Genomic DNA, 21,269 nt, shown 5'->3' with positions numbered 1-21,269 from the left:
GATTTAAGTTAATATAATTGGAAATGTTTATGGGGCAAGTTTGGGGTGGGTGGGAGATGGAAGCTTAAGAAAATGATCATCAGATAAAAATTCCCCACAAATAAATGTTAAAGGAAAGGACAAATAAAAGATGGACTACAGTGGGATTATGGGATTCTTAGTTCCTTCTGCTATTACTTTGGAAAAAAATAACTTAAAATAATCAATGGACATTTCTAATATTGAAATTGAAACATTTGACCTAGACATCCTGAGAACAGTATTCAAGACTTATTAACTGTTAAAGAATCAGTATTTTCATGAAATACCATTGTTATATGTTTATAGATATTTTACTTTGTAAGGAAAAACCAGCGTATATTTTGTTGCACAAAGGACATTTAACATAATTCTTTCCTCAGTCCATCTTGCTGCTTGTTACCCTGTGTGTGGTACTTTTCTATTTCTGTGATTTCTTTCTGGAAAGTTTTTGAAAGTCAAGTTGAAATCAGGCAGAGTTTGTGTCAATTTAGATATAACTAAATTATTAAGTTATACACATTTTATAGCTGTTCCTACTATATGAGTGTCTTTTAGATTTTCTTTTTAGTAGGTCATTGGATCTTTTTTACTTTATGGAGCAGTAAGAAATGCATGAAGGAATTTGAATTTAGAGGAGCTGTCTTGCATACGTATCTGGGCATTGGCATTTAGAGTCTATAAAATAAATTGGCAGTGAATGTTTTATTTACCTGTTAGGATAGCAGCTAGAACATCAAGCAGCATTTTGCCAGATATATTGGCATATACTTGATGGCACAGAAATGAAAGTGTAAAGCATTTAATGAAAAATATTTGTGTGCCTATCACATGGAGGATTTTTATGTCTTATACTTAGGAAAACCTGCATGCATAATTTAGAAGCAAAAAATTATTTGAAAAGTAAGTCTGGTCCACTCTTATGCCTCACCTTTTTTTTTAAATGAGCAAAACAATGCACTGTTTGCCAAAATTATTTTAGACGCAGAATTGTTTTAATACTTGGCCTGAATTGTCAAGCTTGTTGATGAAGCTGGCAGCGTGAGTGACAGCCGCACCCCCAAGGTTAGACTGCAGTGTCAGGTTCTCTCTGACTTTCTCTCCCTTAAGCCTCCCTTTCATGTGTAGCCAAGTGAAAGTCTCCAAGTGAAATGTAAGCTCTGCAGATCCTCCAGGGCCGTGGCCTGATGAGAGGGTCCAGAAGAAAAGCAGTAGTTTCGAAAGCCTGCTGAAGGCATAGAGGGCAGAGGGCCGGGCAATGACACGCTTCCAGACCTTTCTAAGGAGATGAATGAGAAGGCATAGCTCCCTGGGCCCCGGACGTATTTTACCCAGAAGAGCACTACTAGGTTTTCCAACCAATTGTTTTTGCTTTATCCTTCAGATGTTGCAGAGGAAAATGTGTTCTTTTATTGCTCTTCCAAGTTGTTTAACCGTTTACCCTTAATCATCTGCAGTCTGTGTGGGAATAAGACTTCTAAAGATCACTGAACTTGGCTTGATTTGAAATCAGAGTAGAATTCATTTTATTTAATGTGGGAAGCCTTCTTTTGAGAAACTTGACACAAACTGGCTTTCTCGTCTCTTAGAATGTAATTGAAAAAGAACACCATAGAAAAACACTGCCAGATGCACAAATGTCTGCTCTTGGGTTCGATTGCCATAAGTTTTATGATTTTGTTTCTGTGGTTATTGATCGTTGAAATAACCATAGCAGTCAACATTTAACAAGTCAGTGTGAATTAATGAATTTTTTTGGTTGTATCGCAGAGATGAAATCCTAGGCTGGTCATGTCATATATCACTGTTCTCATAATAAGTTTTCTCCTTGACGCTTGTTCTGTTAAGACTACGTGATGATTGTAGGAATACTTCATAGATCTGCTATGTGGAAATGTTAATAAGTCCATTAGGCCTCTGGTGTGTGGAAGTGATCTATAAAGAGATAAATTCCCTCAGTTCCCACATCAGCATATTACAAAAGAACCGTACTGTGGGTCGTTTGGAATTTTACAGATCTCTTCAAGGAGCAGTTCAGAATGGTTTCTAAGAGTGCTAAATCTGTATCTTGGTGCATGAATCTGGCTGGCATGAATTTGGGCAGAGTGGGCCAAATAGAGCTAATTGAGGTGGGGAAAAATCGAGAGAACAGGCCATAATGGTGAATAGAGTTATTTGTCACCGAGTTTGTAATAGGATTTTCAATTAATTCATGCAGGCTTCCAATGCCTTACATTAGCCCTGTCAAGATGAACTACAGCCACATCTAAAATGCCATCCCCTATTAAACGGTGCATGTCAGTGAATTTGTAATTTCTTCTGTTCAACCAGAAGATGAATGGATTCTACTCAGAAAACAAATGTGTGCTTCAGAAATGCGCATTTCAAAATCCCCGAGCACCTCCTAGGAGGAATATTCTTTGCATTGTTATACAGAGAATATATGTTAAAAATGTAATTGCTGTGTGAATCCATCCAAAAGTAAAAGCATCCAGCCGCATAGAGACAAACACGTTGTCAGGTGCCCCATTTCACTGGTGACCAGGCTTTCACATTGGGTGATGATGATGATGATGATGATGATGATGATGATGACGACGACGATAGTTCATGCTTGTAGCCTTTACTGTCTTGTGGGCCATTTGAGGGGGTTTATATACATGAATTCACTAAATCCTTATAACAACCAGTTGAAGAAATTAAGGCAAAGAGAGGTTAACCTGCCCACAATCACACAGCTAGTAAGGCACTGAGATGGTATTCAAGCAGCGGAGTCTGTGCTCCCAACTAGTTAGTTCCCTTTATCGCCTGATCATAGCCTCTTTAGTTGCACAACAAGAGTTAATTTAGTTCTCTAAGTCTTTTGTCAGTTGTCTTTCTAGCTCTTCCCCCATAATGGTACTTACCATGGTATGTATTTATTGTTATTTCCTTAAACCTATCTTGGGAAATATTGATAAGCCGTGATAACCAGGCTTTAAGAAATAGAGATGGGAACGAAGTATACGTGAGGTTAAACAAAAATTAAAATTCTTCCTTCCACAAATGCTCGATGAAATATGAGCAAAGTTCATGGCACTGCGAGGGATCAGCTCCTGAATGGCAGTTCCTTCTTGGAGGAACCAAAGGGCACAGTAGAACTGCTTACAAGATCATCTCAAGGCTGAATGACAGGAGTCACGTCATTAGAGACCAGATCTTAAGGCAGGGTCCACAGTCAAGAGGGCACATGAGGGTATCAGTACTTCTGAAAGGCTCAACTCTCATCTTCTTGGGATATTGACCCCTCCGAGGAGCTTTCACTAGCCAACCACAGCATTGCGTGGACCAAGCCAAGGCAAAATGACTGCCATTATCATTTTGAGAGTGAGAATTACTCTTCTTCTGAAGCCAAACAAAATATTTAGCAAAAAAGTTTGGCTTATGGGTAGTCCATTCTCTAAATCTCTGACTGAGAACCAAATAGTAACTGAACACCGTACTGTGAAGTTCTGTTGACATCAAGGATATTAAACTTTGATCTATGTTTTTTTGGAGGAAGGGGGAATATGAAGAAGTAACAGGAGTAATACGTCATTGCTGTACTTTCTTGAAAAGACTAAACTTAAACTGTCTTAGGCCTGCGCTTTACATGTGGCTGTCTGCCCACCTGCCACTTCCCATTCATTTTCCATTCTACTGCCAGGCTTACCTGTCTTCACCTGGTCACACCATGTCCATCTGTGTGCTTTGGACCCATGGGTGACTGCACTGCTGGATCCAAAGTCCTTAACGTGTCTTTCCAGACCCTCCATCATGGACTTTGGCCTCTGCCTACTCTCACATTCCTTATGCCCCTTGATTCCCACACAAGAACACTGCTGCATTCTTTCCAAACCCCAGTCCCTCTGCACAGCATGCTGCTTCTCACTTCCCTGTCCTTGCTGGGGCTCTCACCTCTGCCTGGAATGTTCTCACTTTTCTTTTTATTCCCCCACTCCAACTTAGTTTGGTTAGCTCCTATGTATCCTTTAAGACTGGGGAAGTACTTGATTTTCCCATTCCCCAAACCTCAGTGTTCTCTGCTCCCGTCAACAGTGTGCATGTCTTTATCTTTGCATTTTAACACACTGTGTTGTCATTATATCTAAGGAAAAGAACTGTGCTTTATTTTTCATTAAGTCCTCAATATCATCACATCGCCTGGTAAGAAGTACAAGCTTGATAAAGGTGTTCAATTGAGTATTTTCTTGATCAGTGAATAAATGAATGGGGACATGAGAAACAGGAACCTATAATCTAGCTCATTGAATTGTTATAGACATGTTTGATTTGCCATTTATCCTCTGACTCAATGATTGGCAGCAGTGTTCCAGAGAGGCCAGAGATCTTAAAATGACAACTAAGGCTCTAGAGTGGGCCCACTAATGCCTTCGGGAAGTATCGTATTGAACCCATTTGATTCAATTGCCTTGGGGATGCACGCCATTAAAAACCTGTCATTCAAAATCATAATGCAGTGCGGTAACATTTAAGACCCCCTGTCTTATCTTATCAGCCTAACAGTGTTCTCTAATGAGGAGAGAGCAAAGTTGACTGGTTTTAAACTACACCAGACCATGTGCCTGAACATGTCCAGATTATAAACTATGAGAGGACAGGAACTGTGTCCTACTCACAATTGCATTCCAGACTCAGGAATGGGCTAAGCCCTAAATAAATTTTGTTGAATTCACAAAGGAATACAATCTCTTGCCCCCATTGAAAGCAGCATCAGGAAAAGTTTTGCCCATAGTCCACTCTGATTTTTATCAATCAAGCTTAAGAACAGTTAGTAAATTGATGAATTATACTTTTGATTAAATTTTATTCTCAGTGCTTATCATTTATTCTGATTAAAATACTTAATATGAACCTTTTTTAAGTTTTTGAATTTCATGTTAGAGAGTTGGACTCACAAGTCATATTTTCATGTAATAATATTCCCAAACAGGGAAAAGGCCCCCACTAAATTAAACTTGGGAATAGAAGGCTACATTGTAGCCGTTGCATAGATATCCTGCTGTTCTTATCTTACTATGGATATTTGTTTTGTAATTGCTCTTTTGTGTGTGTATATGTGTGGAGGTGAGTACTTGGGATTGAACTCAGGAACACTCAGGACCACTGAGCCACATCCCCAGCCCTAGTTTGTATTTTATTCAGAGATAGGGTCTCACTGTGTTGCTTAGTACCTTGCACTAAAGCTGAGGCTGGTGTTGAACTTGTAATCCTCCTGCATCAGACTCCCAAGTCACTGGAATTACAGGCATGTGCTACCATACCTGGCTGTAATTGCTCTTTATTGATGGGATACATAATTTTTTTTTTTTTTTAATGTAAGATGTTCTTCAAAGGGCAAAGTGTGAATTTGACCTTGACTTAAATAGTAAAGTTATATTTTGATGTATATTTTTGGACTGTTCTTTCGTTGAAATTTGTCTTTTTCTTTAAGGGTATACCTCAGTTACCATGTGCCAAAGCATTATATAACTACGAAGGAAAGGAGCCTGGAGACCTTAAATTCAGCAAAGGTGACATCATTATTTTGCGACGACAAGTTGATGAAAACTGGTACCACGGGGAAGTCAACGGCATCCATGGCTTTTTCCCCACCAACTTTGTGCAGATCATCAAACCATTACCTCAGCCCCCACCTCAGTGCAAAGCACTTTATGACTTCGAAGTGAAAGACAAGGAAGCGGACAAAGATTGCCTTCCATTTGCAAAGGTAAAGTTAGAATGAATTTACCAGCTCTTCTTCTGTACGTTGAAGGAGGCTGATGTTTTTTCTTGGAAAAAGAATTTTGTGTGAACCCTCTCACTGTGCTTCTAAAAATATCTCATAGTCTGCTTTAAGTCACAAGGAAAGTAATTTTGTGCATAAACTTCTTCTATGAAAGATAATTTTGGTTAACGTTCTACATGGTATCTTTTTCATATTTAGAGCCTAAATTTATTATAAGCCACTTTAAAGTGTGTATGGGCCACTCAGGGATTTTACAATACTGAGTCATGAATAACAGATGAGACATTATTATTTCCTTATTTTATATGTAAATTTATTTGCATAAAAAGCACCTGCAATATATTTACTGAATTGATGAAGAGGTTTGGAATTTTAAGCAAAATATTATGGTTTGGAGAAAAAAAAAAAAAAAAAGGCAGTAGGATATGCATTGCATTTGATTGGACCTTTGGTGTGTTATCAGAAAGTGAGAGGCATTTGAGAACGTTCTTTTTTTTTTGGTTACCAGAGAATGAATCCAGGGGCACTTTGCTACTAATCCCCAGCCCATTTTTGTATTTTATTTAGAGGCAGGGTCTTACTGTGTTGCTTAGGGCCTTGCTTTTGCTGAGGCTGGCTTTGAACTCACAATCCTCCTGCCTCAGCCTCCCATGTCACTGGGATTACAAGCATGTGCCACCGTGCCTGGCGTCTGAGAATCAATTTAAACAGAAATTCAAGATGCTCAGGCAGATAGAATTTGAGGTTGCAGTTTATGAATTTCAGTAAAATAAGAGGCCAGTGTTTTAGGTCAAAGTTTATGGTTTTCCAACTAATGGAGCATCAGGTCGACTGGTGATTATCATTTAATTCATGAAGACTCAGAATTTGTATAAAGATATGTCACAACATTTTTATTCATGTACTCTTGAAACTTGAGTTTTTTTATTGCAAAGGAAAATTAACTGATAAAGGAATCAGGGAGACTGATGATTGTTGTTTCTCCAGGATGATGTTCTGACTGTGATCCGCAGAGTGGACGAAAACTGGGCTGAAGGAATGTTGGCAGACAAAATAGGAATATTTCCGATTTCCTACGTTGAAGTAAGTTAATCTGTAGAATCATGAGTTTCGTTAATGTTCAGCTCAGTAAGTAAATATTAATCATGCAATATGAGTCTTACGAAGTCATCTTGGCACAGAGCAGCCTCAGAAATGCCTTCTTCTGGATCACTGGATGGATTAGGAAAATTTCATTCTGTCCTTCAGTTCTCTTTACTTCATATTCCCGCTCAGAGCATTCCTGTGTCGGTTAAAGATATTGTACACTTACTGTCAATCATCTGTACTATTTCCAGGTGTTCTATTCCTTTTGCCAGCTGTAGGATCAGACAGTTAATGAAGTTCCTGAGTAAAGTGGAAGATTAATGTATTTGTTTATGTGCTTATTTCTTTCATTATCTGCCACATCATCAGAGCAAAATAGTGACTCACAGATAAGGCCTTTAGTAAACATTTGTTAAATAAACGAATGAATCTTTATCATATCCTAGCAACTCCTTCACTTCCCTCTCCCTTTTTAATCAGCATTACTCGGAATGCTTGTGGCCACGCTTTCTTTTTTAAAGAACATGTATAAAGTAACACAGTTCTATTATTTTAAAGAAAGGCTGTTATGGTTTGGAATGAGGTATCCCTCAAAAACTCCTGTGTTCATGAGCAATATTCAGAGGTGAAATGATTGAATTACAAGAGCTGTAACCTAGGTTGTCAAACTGGAATGAACTAACTGGGTGGTGACCATAGGCAGGTGGGGCTTGGCTGGAGGAGGTGGGTCCTGGGTCAGACCCTGGAAGTGTTCATCTTCCGTGCAGGCCCCTCCCCATGCCCTGTCTGTTTCCTGGCTGCCATGAGGGGAGCAGCTTCCCTCCATCTCTCCCTTCCCCCCAGCATATGCTGCCTTGCCTTGGACCCAGGGCAATGGACTCAGCTGTCTATGAACTGAGACCTCTGAAACCCTGAGCCAAAAGAAACTTTTCCTTCCCTAAGTTGTTCTTCTCAGGTACTTGTGGTTTTTTTTTTTTTTTTTTTTTTTAAGCTGTATGTACATCTTTATTAAAAATATTAACCAGTCCCACTAAATACCACGGAAGGATATTAACTATCACAAGCAGAAATTAAAAATGAACTAGGAAGTTATGATTTACAGTAGGCTTTCATTACATTGTGTATTATAAACTAAATGCCCTTCAGTAATAAACATTTCTTGCTGAAAACAAAATCGAAGGCATTTTCAAAGAATGAAGCAACCACAGCCCAAACTGTCATACAAAAGTGCTGCAGTCAGAGACAGCTTCCGGGAAGAAGTGAGGTCTTTTGTGTGCTGGATACATGGAGGTTCACAAGAGAGATGGGAAGGGTGCATTTTATGGCAGGAAGAACACCCAGGCAGGAAGGACAGCATGTGGAAAAAGCCAGAAAGTAAAAGAGAGCATTTCTGAAAGTAATTCTGTTGTAAAATATTAAAGCATATATCTTCAGTATATAAAAAAGAAAAATCGGTTATTTCTCCATCTTTTTATCTGAAGCATTTATTTTGGCATGATTTTGAAGACTAAAGTGACAAATTATGTCATCGTAGCCAGCATTCAATTTCTTCCTTACACGGATTGCCAGAGTTTTCATAAAAAATCAGTTTCACTACTGTATATCCAAGGGAAAGTAATTCAAAGCATGTATATAAGTCTTGAATTTTATCCATATCTTTCATGTGTATTGGCATGTTTTTTCCCCCCTCCTTTGAAAGTAAACAACAGGAAAAAATTCTAAACAGTCAATCCTTTTTGCACATTATTTATGTATTCTGACTGTGGATCATGGAAAACTACAAGCATTTCCAAGTATTTGAATAGTTATGCTAAAGAGCATGAGTAAGCACAAGGTTAGTAATAAAAGCCTGTCTTTACTTGTTAGGTATTATCAATATCACATGCAGATACTTGGTTTGTGGTGCATGAGAAGGTATTGCTATATTTTTGTTATGGGGCAGGTGAAGAATTGTGCAGATAGTCATAAGACACTCCACCCACCGCAAGTCTAGAGTCCCAGGCACTTGAGTCGTTAGGATTATTGACTCTGACTTAAATTGGAAAGGTAAACTTCTGCCCAACTGGAAAGCATTTTCATTTTTTTGCCACTTTCCTTCCAAGTGAGCATTTTCCTTATTTGAATCACATCTTTTCTAGTTGAGATGTGGTAAACAACTCATTTATGTCTAGAAGCCTATGAACATTTCTTTGATGTTAAGATTGACGCGCCTGGTGGGGAGCAGAGCACCTGGGCATTAGTGACACCTGGGTTAGCCCTTAGGTGATTGAAGTGGAGGCAAATTTCAATCACAGCCGATCAAAATCCACCTATTTCAGTAGTGCAGAATGTCTTCCAGGGCACTATCAGATGCAGAAAAGGAAATTCTAGCAATCCAAAACCAGAACTGTTTCCTAAATAATGGTCTTTCTCTCGCTTCATAAACCTAATCTTATTTGGCCCACATTAAGAGCCCAGATAGTCCCCAAAATAAAAGCAGGCCACGTTACAAAAATTCACTTGTAAATATTTTTCTTATGTCTTTTGAACAGACATTAAGGCTCCATCAGGGATAGGTGCTTTTGCTTTTTCACATTGCTGCCAAAGGCAGTTATCTCCCAGAGTCTTTGAAAAGATGGAATGAGATAGTTCATCTCAAAGGGTTTAGCACCACTGTGTCTTGTGAGGAGTAGTTTGGAGCTCTGATTACACCAGATATCAAAGTAGAGCGGTGATCCAATGAGAGAACCTCACCACCAGGCATGATGAGGGAAAGCATTCCCGAATTTCCAGAGCCACGTCTTTCTTTGCACAGGTGTGTCTGCAGAAGCTGAGACTCCCCTTATCTACTTCTGGTTGGCATTAGTAATGGAGATGTCCTAGGACCTTGCTTTTGGCAGAAACTAAACAGAATGGGCCTGGGGGTAGAACTGAAGTGGAACCTGTCAGTCAGAGGTGATGTGGAGCTGTGGAATTGAGCAGGTAGGGCAGATTGAAAGAAGCTGAGCATTGGAGGTGAGCAGCAGGATTGAGATGGTGAGAAATGCTGCTGGAATAGGTCGCTCTGCCTTCCTGTGTTCCGTGATCCTCTCTCTTCTGCCTGGCCTCTAGTAACTGGGCTCTGATCTCCACCTGTATTGTAGTGATACAAGGATTGACAGTTTTGTGATTTGCATATGGATCTCCTTGTTAAAATAAAACACAAAATTCTTCAAGGATTGAAGAGGAGTTGTCTCTGGTTTGGTTACTGAATAAAAAAATGGCTATATAAATGGCCCTGCATTCTGTCCCTTTAGAGTCCTTGTCTAGCTCCACGACAAGGGTCCTTTTGCTTTGATTCCAGTCACCCTTCCCCTCTGGAGATTCTCTGATCACATCTCTTTGTGGCCATGACTTGGATTGTATGGATTTGGTTCTGTTTAGACAAACTCTGCCTTGGCTTGAGCTAGCTGGGACGTGGAGAGAATTTCCTTGAAGACACCATGCCAGGATATGTATAAAAAGGGTGTATTTGTCAAAGAATGAATGCAGTTTAAAAAAATAGTAGAAGGAGAAATTAGTAGCCTGCTTCTTTCTTTGTTCAAAAATACCAGTTGTCTGTACAATAGAATAGAAGATTTTAACAAGCCTGTTAATTTGGAGCTGACTCATTCATTTGTAGCAATTATTTGGACAAGGATGACATGATTCTTAGCATGCAAAAGGTTTGAATGAAGTGTGCTAAAAATGGGATTTTGGACATTTTCCAAACATTGTTGTGTATTTATTGTAGGCTTATAGTGAACTGTACATTTTTAAGTTTCTTATTTTATTTTGATTTCTCATCATTTGTTTGAAATATCACTTGGGTTTTTCAATAACTAGAAGTTATTTACCAACTTGCTTCTGTGCCATCGATAATATGTAACATAGTATTCCTTATGTGCAGATAACGTGTGGGAGTGGCCTAGGAGAGAGCTGTTCTTATTTTTGAGTTACTGCCAGAAATAGGGCTACAGTTCTCATTCTTTATGTCTCACTTCACTCTTCTGATAGGTTCTCCCTCGCTTCCTTACCTGAGGTAATATTCTGCTCTTCACTGCCTTACCTCAAACACGTTCTGGTGTGGCCATAGCGGAAAACTTGAAGCCTGGAGTGAGTCAGCTAGGCTTCAGGTCATGGCCTCAACATTAACTATCTGAGTGACTGGGCCTGGTCTTCTCATGTTTAAAATAATAAAACATCTCCATATAGGGTATATTAATTTCAGTAGTACTAAATAACAGTGCCTGGTACCCTGTAAGATCTTCATACGTGAAGGCTGATTATTACCACCACCATTATTATTATTCCTTCATAGCACCTTTTTCTAACTATTTCCAGTTATTTGTCAATGTGGTTACCAACTGTCCCCCACCTTCCCTTTTCACATTAGAAAGTAAGCTCCCAGTGACCAGTACTTTGTCATTGATCTTGAGCTTCTGAGGTTTTCACACAGTAACTGCTGATTGTAGATGCTCAATAAATATTGCTTAAATGAACAAACAACCTAAGAACTTGTAGGTTTGTAGATTTTGCCCACTTCAAATTTTTCCAGCTCATATTCCCCTCATTCCCTACCTAGGTATGTGTTTAACTGGTTTTTCTACATGTTATGTCAGGAAGTTACATTCCTCAGAGCCACTGGGTCTGTGTGACCTCAGATCTTTTTCTTTCTTTCTTTATTTTAAACCAGGCTGAGGGAGTGTTTAGTTATGCCAAGTTTAGAATTTTCCCAGGCTAAAGTAATGGTAGCCATACTCTGTGGATTCTGTCTGGCAACCCATGCTATTTATTTTTTTTGTAATATGGAAAAGACAGCCGGAAGGGCAGGATTGGGGAGATGTTGGCTAAAGGGTACGAATTTTAGATAGAAGGAATAAGTTCCTCTGGCTGAGGAATAGAATGCGTTATCAGCTTTGATCATGGAAAATCAAATGTGCGGGATTCAGAAAGCACAAGCGACCTTAGGAGTGGGAGAGCTAGCTTCCTCCTCTACAGAGTAAGGGGCCTGGAAGATATTATCTGTGTTCCAAAGAATAAGAAGTGGAGGTTTAGGTACATGGTTTGAAGTTGCCAAGGTGACCCTCACAGGAACTAAGAATAGCGGAGTTAACTTGATTTTTTTTTTTTTTTTAACTTAAAAGTCTTTTCTGTAGAGAATAATGATAGCAGAAGGGCAAAATAATAGTCTTTGATCTAATAATCAAAGAGTTGATTGAACTCTATAAAGAGATACTCTATCATTTATATTTTTGAATGCTATTTTTCCTTTAAAATTAAAAAGTATAATCAGTGTTTATAAAAGAAATTTAGGGCAATTGTTGGGAAGTTGGAAAGGGAGAAGTACTAAATTGCGTAACACCCAAATTTCCCCTTCTGAAGTAAGTTCATTTTTGTCGGTGAAATTTTAGAGGTATCGTTGAGAAATCACTGAAGGAGAATGTGTGTTGCTCAGCGCCATCCTTTCTTCCTGCTCAGTTCTGATCCGCAGATGATAATTGGGTCTGCTTTTGAGTAGCTTTTGCCTGTTGGTCTTTAGTACCGTGGGGCAAGTCCCAAGGCGCAGGTTTCATGTCTTCTGAGTGTCATCAGCTTCATACAAAAATCGGTTGCTTCTCTTTCTGTCACAAAGAGAACAGGAAAAGTGGGCTCTGGCTCCTCAGGTTCTAAAAGCAAAGACACGTCTTCTTTGAGTTCCACCAACAGCTGCCAGAGACGCCATCTGAAAAGGAGTTGCTAGGTTAGGTAAGGAACTTTATGTGGGCTAGTTTATGCTCCATCTATTATTCAGCAGAATTTAAGAGTTTCCTTTTGTTTCCCACAAGGAAGACATTTAGGGAGCTGAGATTGTAAAGATCAGTGAACATTTATTGAGTTCTCCCTGCCCGGACGGGCAGTTTGCGGTTCTCTGAGTACTTTGATAGGACATACAAATGCAGATCTCCTGCTTAGCCTGACCAGAGACCTAGGATGGTATCTAATGTCCACTTTGATTCTCCAAGAATCCCAGGCAGAGACCAGGGTCCCAGCTGAGTTTTACTGGTTGTACCTGCAAAACATACCTTGGAATTGCTGCCTTTAGAATTCATGTGGGATATTTCTTTGTGTACCTGTAGAAAATTTACCCTTTCTTCATTCCAGAGGACTTGAAAAGGGAATAAATAATCCTAGATCTCATCACATATAATTTTGGTAAATATCCTTCCATTCTTTTTCCTTATGCATTAATGACATTACATACATGATTTTGCCCTTCTGTACGTAACTGCTATACTGCTAACCATCAGTTTTTAGAGTTACATAATAAACCCTCTTGTAGCTAAACCATAATTTAGTTAATTATTTTTGTCATTTTATTTTAGATAAGTGTCTTGTTTAAGGGAACACAGCCAATAATTAAGGGGCAAATGGTAGTCTCCATCCGGCCCTGGGTGATTGCCCTGTACTTGCCTTGGAGGACATGCAATGAGTACTGTTCCTAACAGTGTGTGAAATCACTATTATATTTAGCTTGTCTCAAAAGTGTATGGGATGTTTTGATTTTTCATAAAATGTTATGAAAACAGTTCAAGTTCTAACGTGTAAAAGGTTAATTTTCAGAAATGAGTCATTACTCAATTTCAAATATCCGAGGTTGCCTTCTTAAGAGAAAAATCACAATTTAATCATGGCCATAAGCAGTATCTTTTAAATTTTATTGTTTAAAATTTTATTATATTGTTGTGTGCATATCCTGAATTTTGCTAAAACTAAGGCTTTTTTTTTTTTTTTTTAACTAAGCAAAGTAAGTTCCTTTTATTTAACCAACTCTTAAGTCATGTCTAGTGTTCTGTGAAGGAGACTGGATGTTCTGTGCTGTGTGGGTATTTGTGTGCATATGGAAAATAAAAGTGGCTTGAAAGAAGCATTTCGATTTAAAAATTAATGGGAGAAAAGCTTCTCTATAGTGAAATGGGAGAAAAGCTTCTCTATAATGAAATGGAATATTTTATGGAAGTTTTTCCTAAGCATTGTAGAACATTACTTTTTATAGTAAAGGTTAGTGGGTAATGTGCACATCAGGCTTTACATACATGCTGGGCAAAATTTTCTCCATATGCCGAGAAGATTTCAGACAAATGCGCAAAGTCGTGGTAGTCAGCATCCTCGTCCTTGTCCTCCTGTGCCAGCTTCCTTCCCATGCACCTACCTGTACATATCCCCGACCCAAACACACTCTAGGTTATCCCAGACCAGGGAAAAACCTGTTCACTGATTTATTAACTGATTACACATTACAATGGAATTTCTGTCAGTGTGTCATTTCACGTTTGACAAGGCTTTGCTTAGAATTTAATGACAATTCCATATTCTTTACCTCCTGGGATAGGTGTATATTTTCTCTGTAGTATTCCTACAGCTGGTAATGAGGTTCTGGAAAATAAAATGTCATTGGAATGTATACTCGTTAATAGGCATTTCTGATTTATCATGTGCACTTGGTTCACAAATATAAAATAAAAACATACATACAAAACCTCATGTATTGTCAGATCCTACTGGATGTTTACACAAACTGAGCCCAGTTTCAAAATTATCCAAAAGAGTCTCGCCCCAGCACCATAATTAGATTGTAGATCTGTTGCTTCAGAAGTAGCAGGCACTAGTAATGAGCCTTCATTTTCAGGGTTGTTTCCTTCTATCTTTTAAGTTTTTCTGTACATTTTCCATCCATGCCCGTGAAAGGCTGTCCTTTTGCAGCTGTTGTTTCCTCCTCCAGGTCTTTTATCCTCCAGGAACGTGGTCACATCATTTGTATTTTTTTCTGTTTTGAATGTCAATCACTCTCTTTCCCTTGGTTCTCCCTTAATATAGGAAAAGGATCTTGTCTTTTGCTGTCTTCAAAAAAGTTGTTCCATGACTACCCTCTCCTCATTGTAGTTCTATTCTTTCCTTCCTTTTCCTGCCATGTTCTCAAAAGAACCACTTACCCCTCTTGCTGCCTCTGCTTTCTTATTCCCTATAGCTAGCCTGTGGCCCCTGCAGACCTCAAAAGTACCCTCTCCTCTTTTGTCCTCCTGATAACATCTGCCATTGTTCTCATGTTCCCGAAAGCCTTTGCCTCTTTCATTTCTAGAGTTAGTTGAGTGGTCGACCTGGGAGACTTAGCAAGGCCTCCTAAGGCTTCTTTTTTGCCTACCCTTGCTCCTTTCTTCTGGATTTTTTTCCTTCCTAAATCAGAGACCACTACCTAGTATGACCCTCAGGTGACTTGTATATTTGAATTTCAAAGTGGTTTTGTTTTAATTAGCTGTAAAAAAAAAAAAAGAAAAGAAAGAAAATCAGGAAATTTTATGTATGACTTATTTCTAGCTTTCCTTGGGGGGAAAAAAAATCAGCTGATACTGCCAAGCCATTTGCCCTAGAAAGAGGACAGACACTCCCTGGGTCACTCGAGTATGCCCAAAACTCACTGTTCTTCTTTAACTGACAAATAGTGATCTCACTGTTCATTTCCTGACCTCACCTGCAGGAGTTCTGCAGGCTTGTGAATTTGCACCTCCTACCCATGTTAGGGATCCACTGTGCTATTTTCTAGGTTCTCTTTTCTCCTAAGTTAGAATGCATGTGTCTCTGTTTCCCCATCCAGTATGGTGCCTAGCTTACAATAGTCACTCAGAAAAACTTGAATGAGTAAAAGTCTCCACTTGGTTTGATTCTAGTCATTGTGGACCTGAGGACGTTATTCCTCACATAGAAGTTTCTGCCTATTGAGTCTTTTGAATAGGGTATTTTTGTTTTGAGTTGAGAAAAGTTATTTGCATACCTCGGCATGAAACTTTCTAGATCATGAGGACCGGCTTCATGTTACGTAGGGAAAATTGGGTGGCATAGGCAAGGTGAAGTGACTTGCCCAAGGCAACAAAGCTAGTGAATGGTGAGCTTGGGCACCTCTGAAAGGAAGAATTACTCATGTTTGTATAGTGCTTCATAGGTTACAAGGCACTTGAACCTACACTCATTTCAACTGGCGTATGCAGAAGTGATAATGCCTTCCCTGTTTTATACAGCTAAGGAAATGGAAGCTGTGGAATGGAAACGGTTCACCCAAGATTACCCTTCCACTGTGGCCAGTCTTTTTTTACACTGGGGATTTAACCCAGGGGTGCTTTACCACTGTGTCACATTCTCAGCCCTTTTTAAAAAAAAAAAAAAAAAAAATTATTTTGATACAGGGTCTCACTAAGTTGCTGAGAGACTTGCTACATTACTGATGCTACTTTGCCAAGGCTGGCCTTGAGCTTGTGATCCTCCTGCCTCAGCCTCCTGGGTCACTGGATTACAGGAGGGTACCACCTCACCCAGTGGAGACCTGACTCTAACCCAAATCTTTGACTTCCAGTGCAGGGCTGTTCCCATGGTTTTCTTGGACAGTATCTTTTTCAGCTTACCTGAACTCAAATTCTTTTTAGACTTTCAGTGACGTATACCCTTCCTTTGTACTTTCATTTAAAATTTAGAAACCTGGAAAGGAAAATTCTCATTAATTAATTTTTTAACAGCAAGGGCCAACAGAGGTAAAGATAACTAAGTGAAGAACTAAGTCACGATTGTGTCCCCTTCCTTGCCTAGTGCAGAGGGCAGTCCCTAAAACCTTTTCCCTTGGCAGTGATACCGCCGTTTACTGGTGACGAGTTCTGCTCCTTCTAACGTTGAAGATTGAACACTAGAGAAGCACGCCAAGGCAAGCATGTTAAGCAGGTTTTATTTAAAGGGAATAATGCAGACTTCTCCTGGAAGGAAGAAGGGGGCCATGGCTGATGTTCTAAAGTCCCAAGAAGTGAGTGCACCCTACATCTTTTATAGGTTAAAGTCTCTTTTGTTCTCCAGTTCTCTCCCCCCTTATCTCTCCTTCCTGCCTACGTGACTAGGCCTGGTTTTGCATTAAGTGAGAAGCCATGGGCAGGGGGAGTGCCAAGGTGATTCAGGCTGGTAAGGACCCAGGGGGGCATTAATTAGCAGCTCCATGCTTGCAGTCCTTGATAAAGGCAGGTAAATTTGGTAATCAGTGGGCTCCAAAGATCCTCGACATTCCATTCTTCCAGGGGCAGTCTCCAACTTCCAGAGGCAGATGGCTTCATGGCTTCATTTCCTCGATTTGACCCGATCCCCTATTTCTACTCTAACTACCTGTCCTTAATTCTGGCGTTAGCAGGACATAGTTACATGGGAGTCCTTGTTCTTCCTAGCCTACTGCTAGTGAGTAAGGCTTGTTGTCTTACAACTGCTTCAGGGCTCAGGAAGCTTCAGCAGTGTGGGCCATGGGAGGTCGGGGGAGTAGTCCAGACTTCTTTCCTCTGTTCAGCAAATTCTTGGTGCTTAGTGAGCATGAGGAGGACAGCTACTTTGTGGTTTAGAGTCTCTTCCCTCTTGAAGTGCATACAGACTAGAGCTGAGCTATCAGTGCACATGTCACCCTTGAGCACACTGAAATATGGCTAGACTGCTGGACGTGGTGGCTCAGCCCGTAATCTCAGTGACTCAGCAGGCGGAGGAGGAGGATCACAAGTTTGAAGACAGCCTCAGACACCTAGTGAGATCCTGTCTCAAAATAAAAAAATTAAAAGGGCTGGGGAGGAACCTCAGTGAGAAAGCACCCCTGGGTTCAGTTCCCGGTATTGCCCCCCACAAACGTGACTAGTCCAAACCGAGGTGTGATATAAGTACCTGATACACACTGGATTTCAGTGACTTGGTAACCAAAAAAGCAGTGCTACTATTTCAACTTTTTATATTGATTATATGTAGAAGGGATATTTGGGATGTGTTGGGCTTAATCAAGTATATCATTAAAATTAATTTTACCTATTCTTTCTATCCTTTTAAATGTGGCTACTAGAAAGTTTGAAGTTGTATGTATTGCTCATATTATAGTTGTTTGCACAGTACTGGTCCAGAGGCAGACTTTCCCCTGATGATTCCAAGAGACAAATATTTTTATTCATTCAGCAAATATTTACAGAGACCTAAATGGAGTTTTTGCCTAAGGGAGGCTTTTGTACCAGTTCTAAAAACTCCCAAGTAATCCTTTTAGTCTCTCAAGTTATTCCTCTTCTGTGGGTGAGTCTTGTATTATAAATGAAGACTGAGCTTGCCTTTTATATTTAGATCATCCAAACACAAAAGCCTTGTTACCTAAATTGCAGGGGAAAATAGAATACTAATGGGAATATAAATTCCTCATTGCCAAGTTGTAAGAAGCATTTTGCAAAGGATCAAGTATTTTCATTTCTTTTTCTGCTAAGAGGACGTGAATTTCTATTCCATAGCATTAATTCAGTGGTTTTCTTCAAAATGTCTGACTTGTTTGGGGAATAAACATTGGGCCTAGAAATGTAATAAATGTTGAAATACTACATGTACAGCATGGCTTTATAAAGTGAGGAAAAGATGAACTGTTAATTCAATGATGATAGGACAACTGGTGGAAGAAACAGCACTTCCTCTGTATTCTTTAAAGAAAGTCATACAGTCATGTAGTACAAAGACTGAGGTGTAAAGAGGAAGAAAGGAAGGAAGGAAGGAGCCATTAAATACTAGAGAAAAGGGTTTCTTTTTGAAAATGGTTATGATATAAGATTTTTAAGGCCTGATGTTAAATTGCTATAATGGAAAAGATTAATAAATTTGAAGCAAAATTTTATTCATAGAAACATTAAATTGAATATTTTTAACTTAGACATACATATACTAATATAGTGCATAAAGATCACTTTATATGAGTACTTACAATATGAATCTCTAAGAGAAATACAAACAACCCAATAGAAATACAGATAAGATGTAGGAATAGGCAAATTCCAAAAGGAATAGATGCTTAATCTCATTAATAAATAGAGTATTGTGAATTAAACAATACAATAGGTTTCTTACCTTTCCAACTAATAGAGGCTTAACTAGTCATTGGTAACACTAATGGAATTAACAATGTGGGGAAACAAAGATGTAGGCATTGTAGGAGGTGATATAATTTGGCTATATGCTTCAAAAAATACTTGAAGCTTACACTGTGATATAACATATTAACTTTTGAGCTTACCCCATGGATATGCTTGCACAAGGCATGCCAAAATGTATTAAATGATTACATCTCTGTATAATGGAATACCATGTCCCTTTGACATGGAAATATGTTCATGAGCTATTGTTAAGGGAGAGAATAGTATGTATTGCCTGGTTTCATTCATGTGAAAAATTAACAAAGTACATGCATTATATGACATCTACATAGAAAATGTATGGAAGGATTTGTTCTGATTTGTTAAGTGCAAACACATCAAGGAAATGGGTTGAGAGGAGACAGATGTGGGGATCTGGTTGAGACCCTTGACTTTTTACCCCATAATATTCTATACTACTTAATTTTCTTTTTAAAAATAACAAATATATATTACTCTTTTAAAGTTTTATCTGCCTTTTGCCAAAAAACAATTAGCTCAGTGACACTTTAGTAGATTATAAACTAGTTTCTTCTCAAGCCTATTATTTGTATTCTCGGGTATTCAAAAGCTAGAAATGGATTCATCCATAAAGCTTCATATGAAATAGTGACTGAAATGTAGATTTCTAAAATTATTTTCTCTTTAAAAAATGTTAAGTCTCATCTTTTACAAAGGCCATATTCTCTTTAGCCAAGAGGGCAGCCACATGCAGAGGAAGCTCATTTTAATATTTCTTAAAATGCCTTGTTATTAATATTATTTGGTCAGTATTTTCTTCCATGTTTACTTAAATTTCTGATAATTCCCAATGACAAATCTTTATAGATTTTCAGCTTTTCCTCAAAAAGGGACAAGAATTTTAAGATCAATAAATCCCTAGTCCCTTCAGCTCCAGTATACTGAATTTTACCTTGTGTCAACCTAAGTCTTGTCCAAGTTCCTCACCAAATGCTTGGAAGTAGGTATTTTAGGGTACAAATTTATTTTGTGGGTGACGAGTCCACTTTAAACTTTAAAGGTCATGGTTAGATAAATGTCACAGAAAGCTCGCACGACTGAGCTCAAACAAACATTCATAAATGAATTTTGTCAAAAATCCCTTTTAAAGCTGTGAGATCCTTGCTTTCCTGTTGTTACCAAAGGCCAAGTTACACTTACCAACAAAAGCCTTTTCACCTTCTAATTGAGGCCTGAGGCCTCCACCTAGTGATCTTCACTTTATGATTTTCTCTGGACCTTACAAAATGAAGCAAGGAGCAGTGTTATTCAGAGTAACTTTTGCTGCTTCAGAAGAAATCGAAAATAATTTTAAAGCATGATGACATCTTGCTAATATGACTGACCCTGTGTAAAAATGAAATGCAGAAAAAATTCACTAGGCTATTTAAGGGAATAGAAATAAAATAGGAACATAAACTGTGTTTAAATTGAGATTGTGCATTATACATGTGGAGAGCTAAAAGAGACCTAAAAATCATTGGCTTCGACGTCATGCTCATTTTATTGATGAGGAAGCTGTACTGAATAGAGGTAAATGGTCCATGTTAAGGTGGCAAAGTTAGTTAATGGCTGTACTAGCCCTAGAATTGTGGTCTTCTGTCTCTCCGTTTGCTGATTCTTCCATCCCAGGCTGTGACTTCTTGTAGATGCATGCTTCTGCATGCAACTTTATTTTTCTAAACATGGCCAGCCTTATGCCACTGGACCCACTCCTGGATATGTACCTGATATATCGACATGTGTGCTTATGTCCACTAAAAGACATGTACTAAATTATTCATGGCTGTATTGGTTCTTAATATCCAGTCTATTGGAAGGAAGGAAAAGGAGGAGAAAAGAAGGATGAAAACCCAAACTTCAATCAGCAATTGAATGGATAATCATAGTTCATTCACACGTTGGACTATATTACATAGCCATTGAAATAAAAACTACTGATTCATGGAACAATATGGATGAATCTCAAAAAGCATCTTGCTGAGCAAATGTAGCTAGACCTAAGAAATTATGGAAAACACTTGGGTTATTTTTATATGTGTTTATAAGCTCCTTAAGAGCAGAGACTATTTCTCTGATCTCCAGCATCTAGCCTGTTATCCAACATATAATAGATGCTCAATGTGTTCTTATTTTAACGGAGAGGATATGGTATAGAAAGAGAAACAAAGGAAGCACCCAGTATTTTTATGAGAAAAATAGTAAGAAATACAGGGAACAATGATTTAATTTTCAGATAGTTGTATCAGAGGATAGCCTATGGAAATATCAACACAATATTAATTGTAAGTGATGGTTGACTGAGTTTGGTAATATTTCAAAACAGGCACAGCTAATAGAATTGTTGGTTTGACCCCAGAATAATCTAAACACCATACCAAGTAGATGCAGTAGTCTCCTCTAGGCTTATTTTTGGCCTG

At 38.7% G+C, this 21,269-nt stretch overlaps 1 protein-coding gene across 2 annotated transcripts in view; it reads left to right on the top strand.

The window, feature by feature from the left end:
• SH3RF1 (SH3 domain containing ring finger 1) overlaps positions 1 to 21,269 on the top strand; it is a 157,066-nt gene that overhangs the window by 98,377 nt on the left and 37,420 nt on the right. For both annotated transcript variants that reach the window (XM_079142950.1, XM_079142951.1), the window contains exons 3-4: positions 5,492 to 5,767; positions 6,773 to 6,868. In XM_079142950.1, coding sequence (XP_078999076.1) covers positions 5,492 to 5,767; positions 6,773 to 6,868 — 372 coding nt within the window. The remainder of the gene's footprint in view (positions 1 to 5,491; positions 5,768 to 6,772; positions 6,869 to 21,269) is intronic.

Source organism: Sciurus vulgaris (assembly GCF_902686455.1).
Source record: "Sciurus vulgaris genome assembly, chromosome: 5".
Classification (NCBI taxonomy): Eukaryota; Metazoa; Chordata; class Mammalia; order Rodentia; family Sciuridae; genus Sciurus; species Sciurus vulgaris.
Note: the sequence above shows the minus strand (reverse complement) of the source record. Positions and strands in the feature narration are given on the sequence as shown.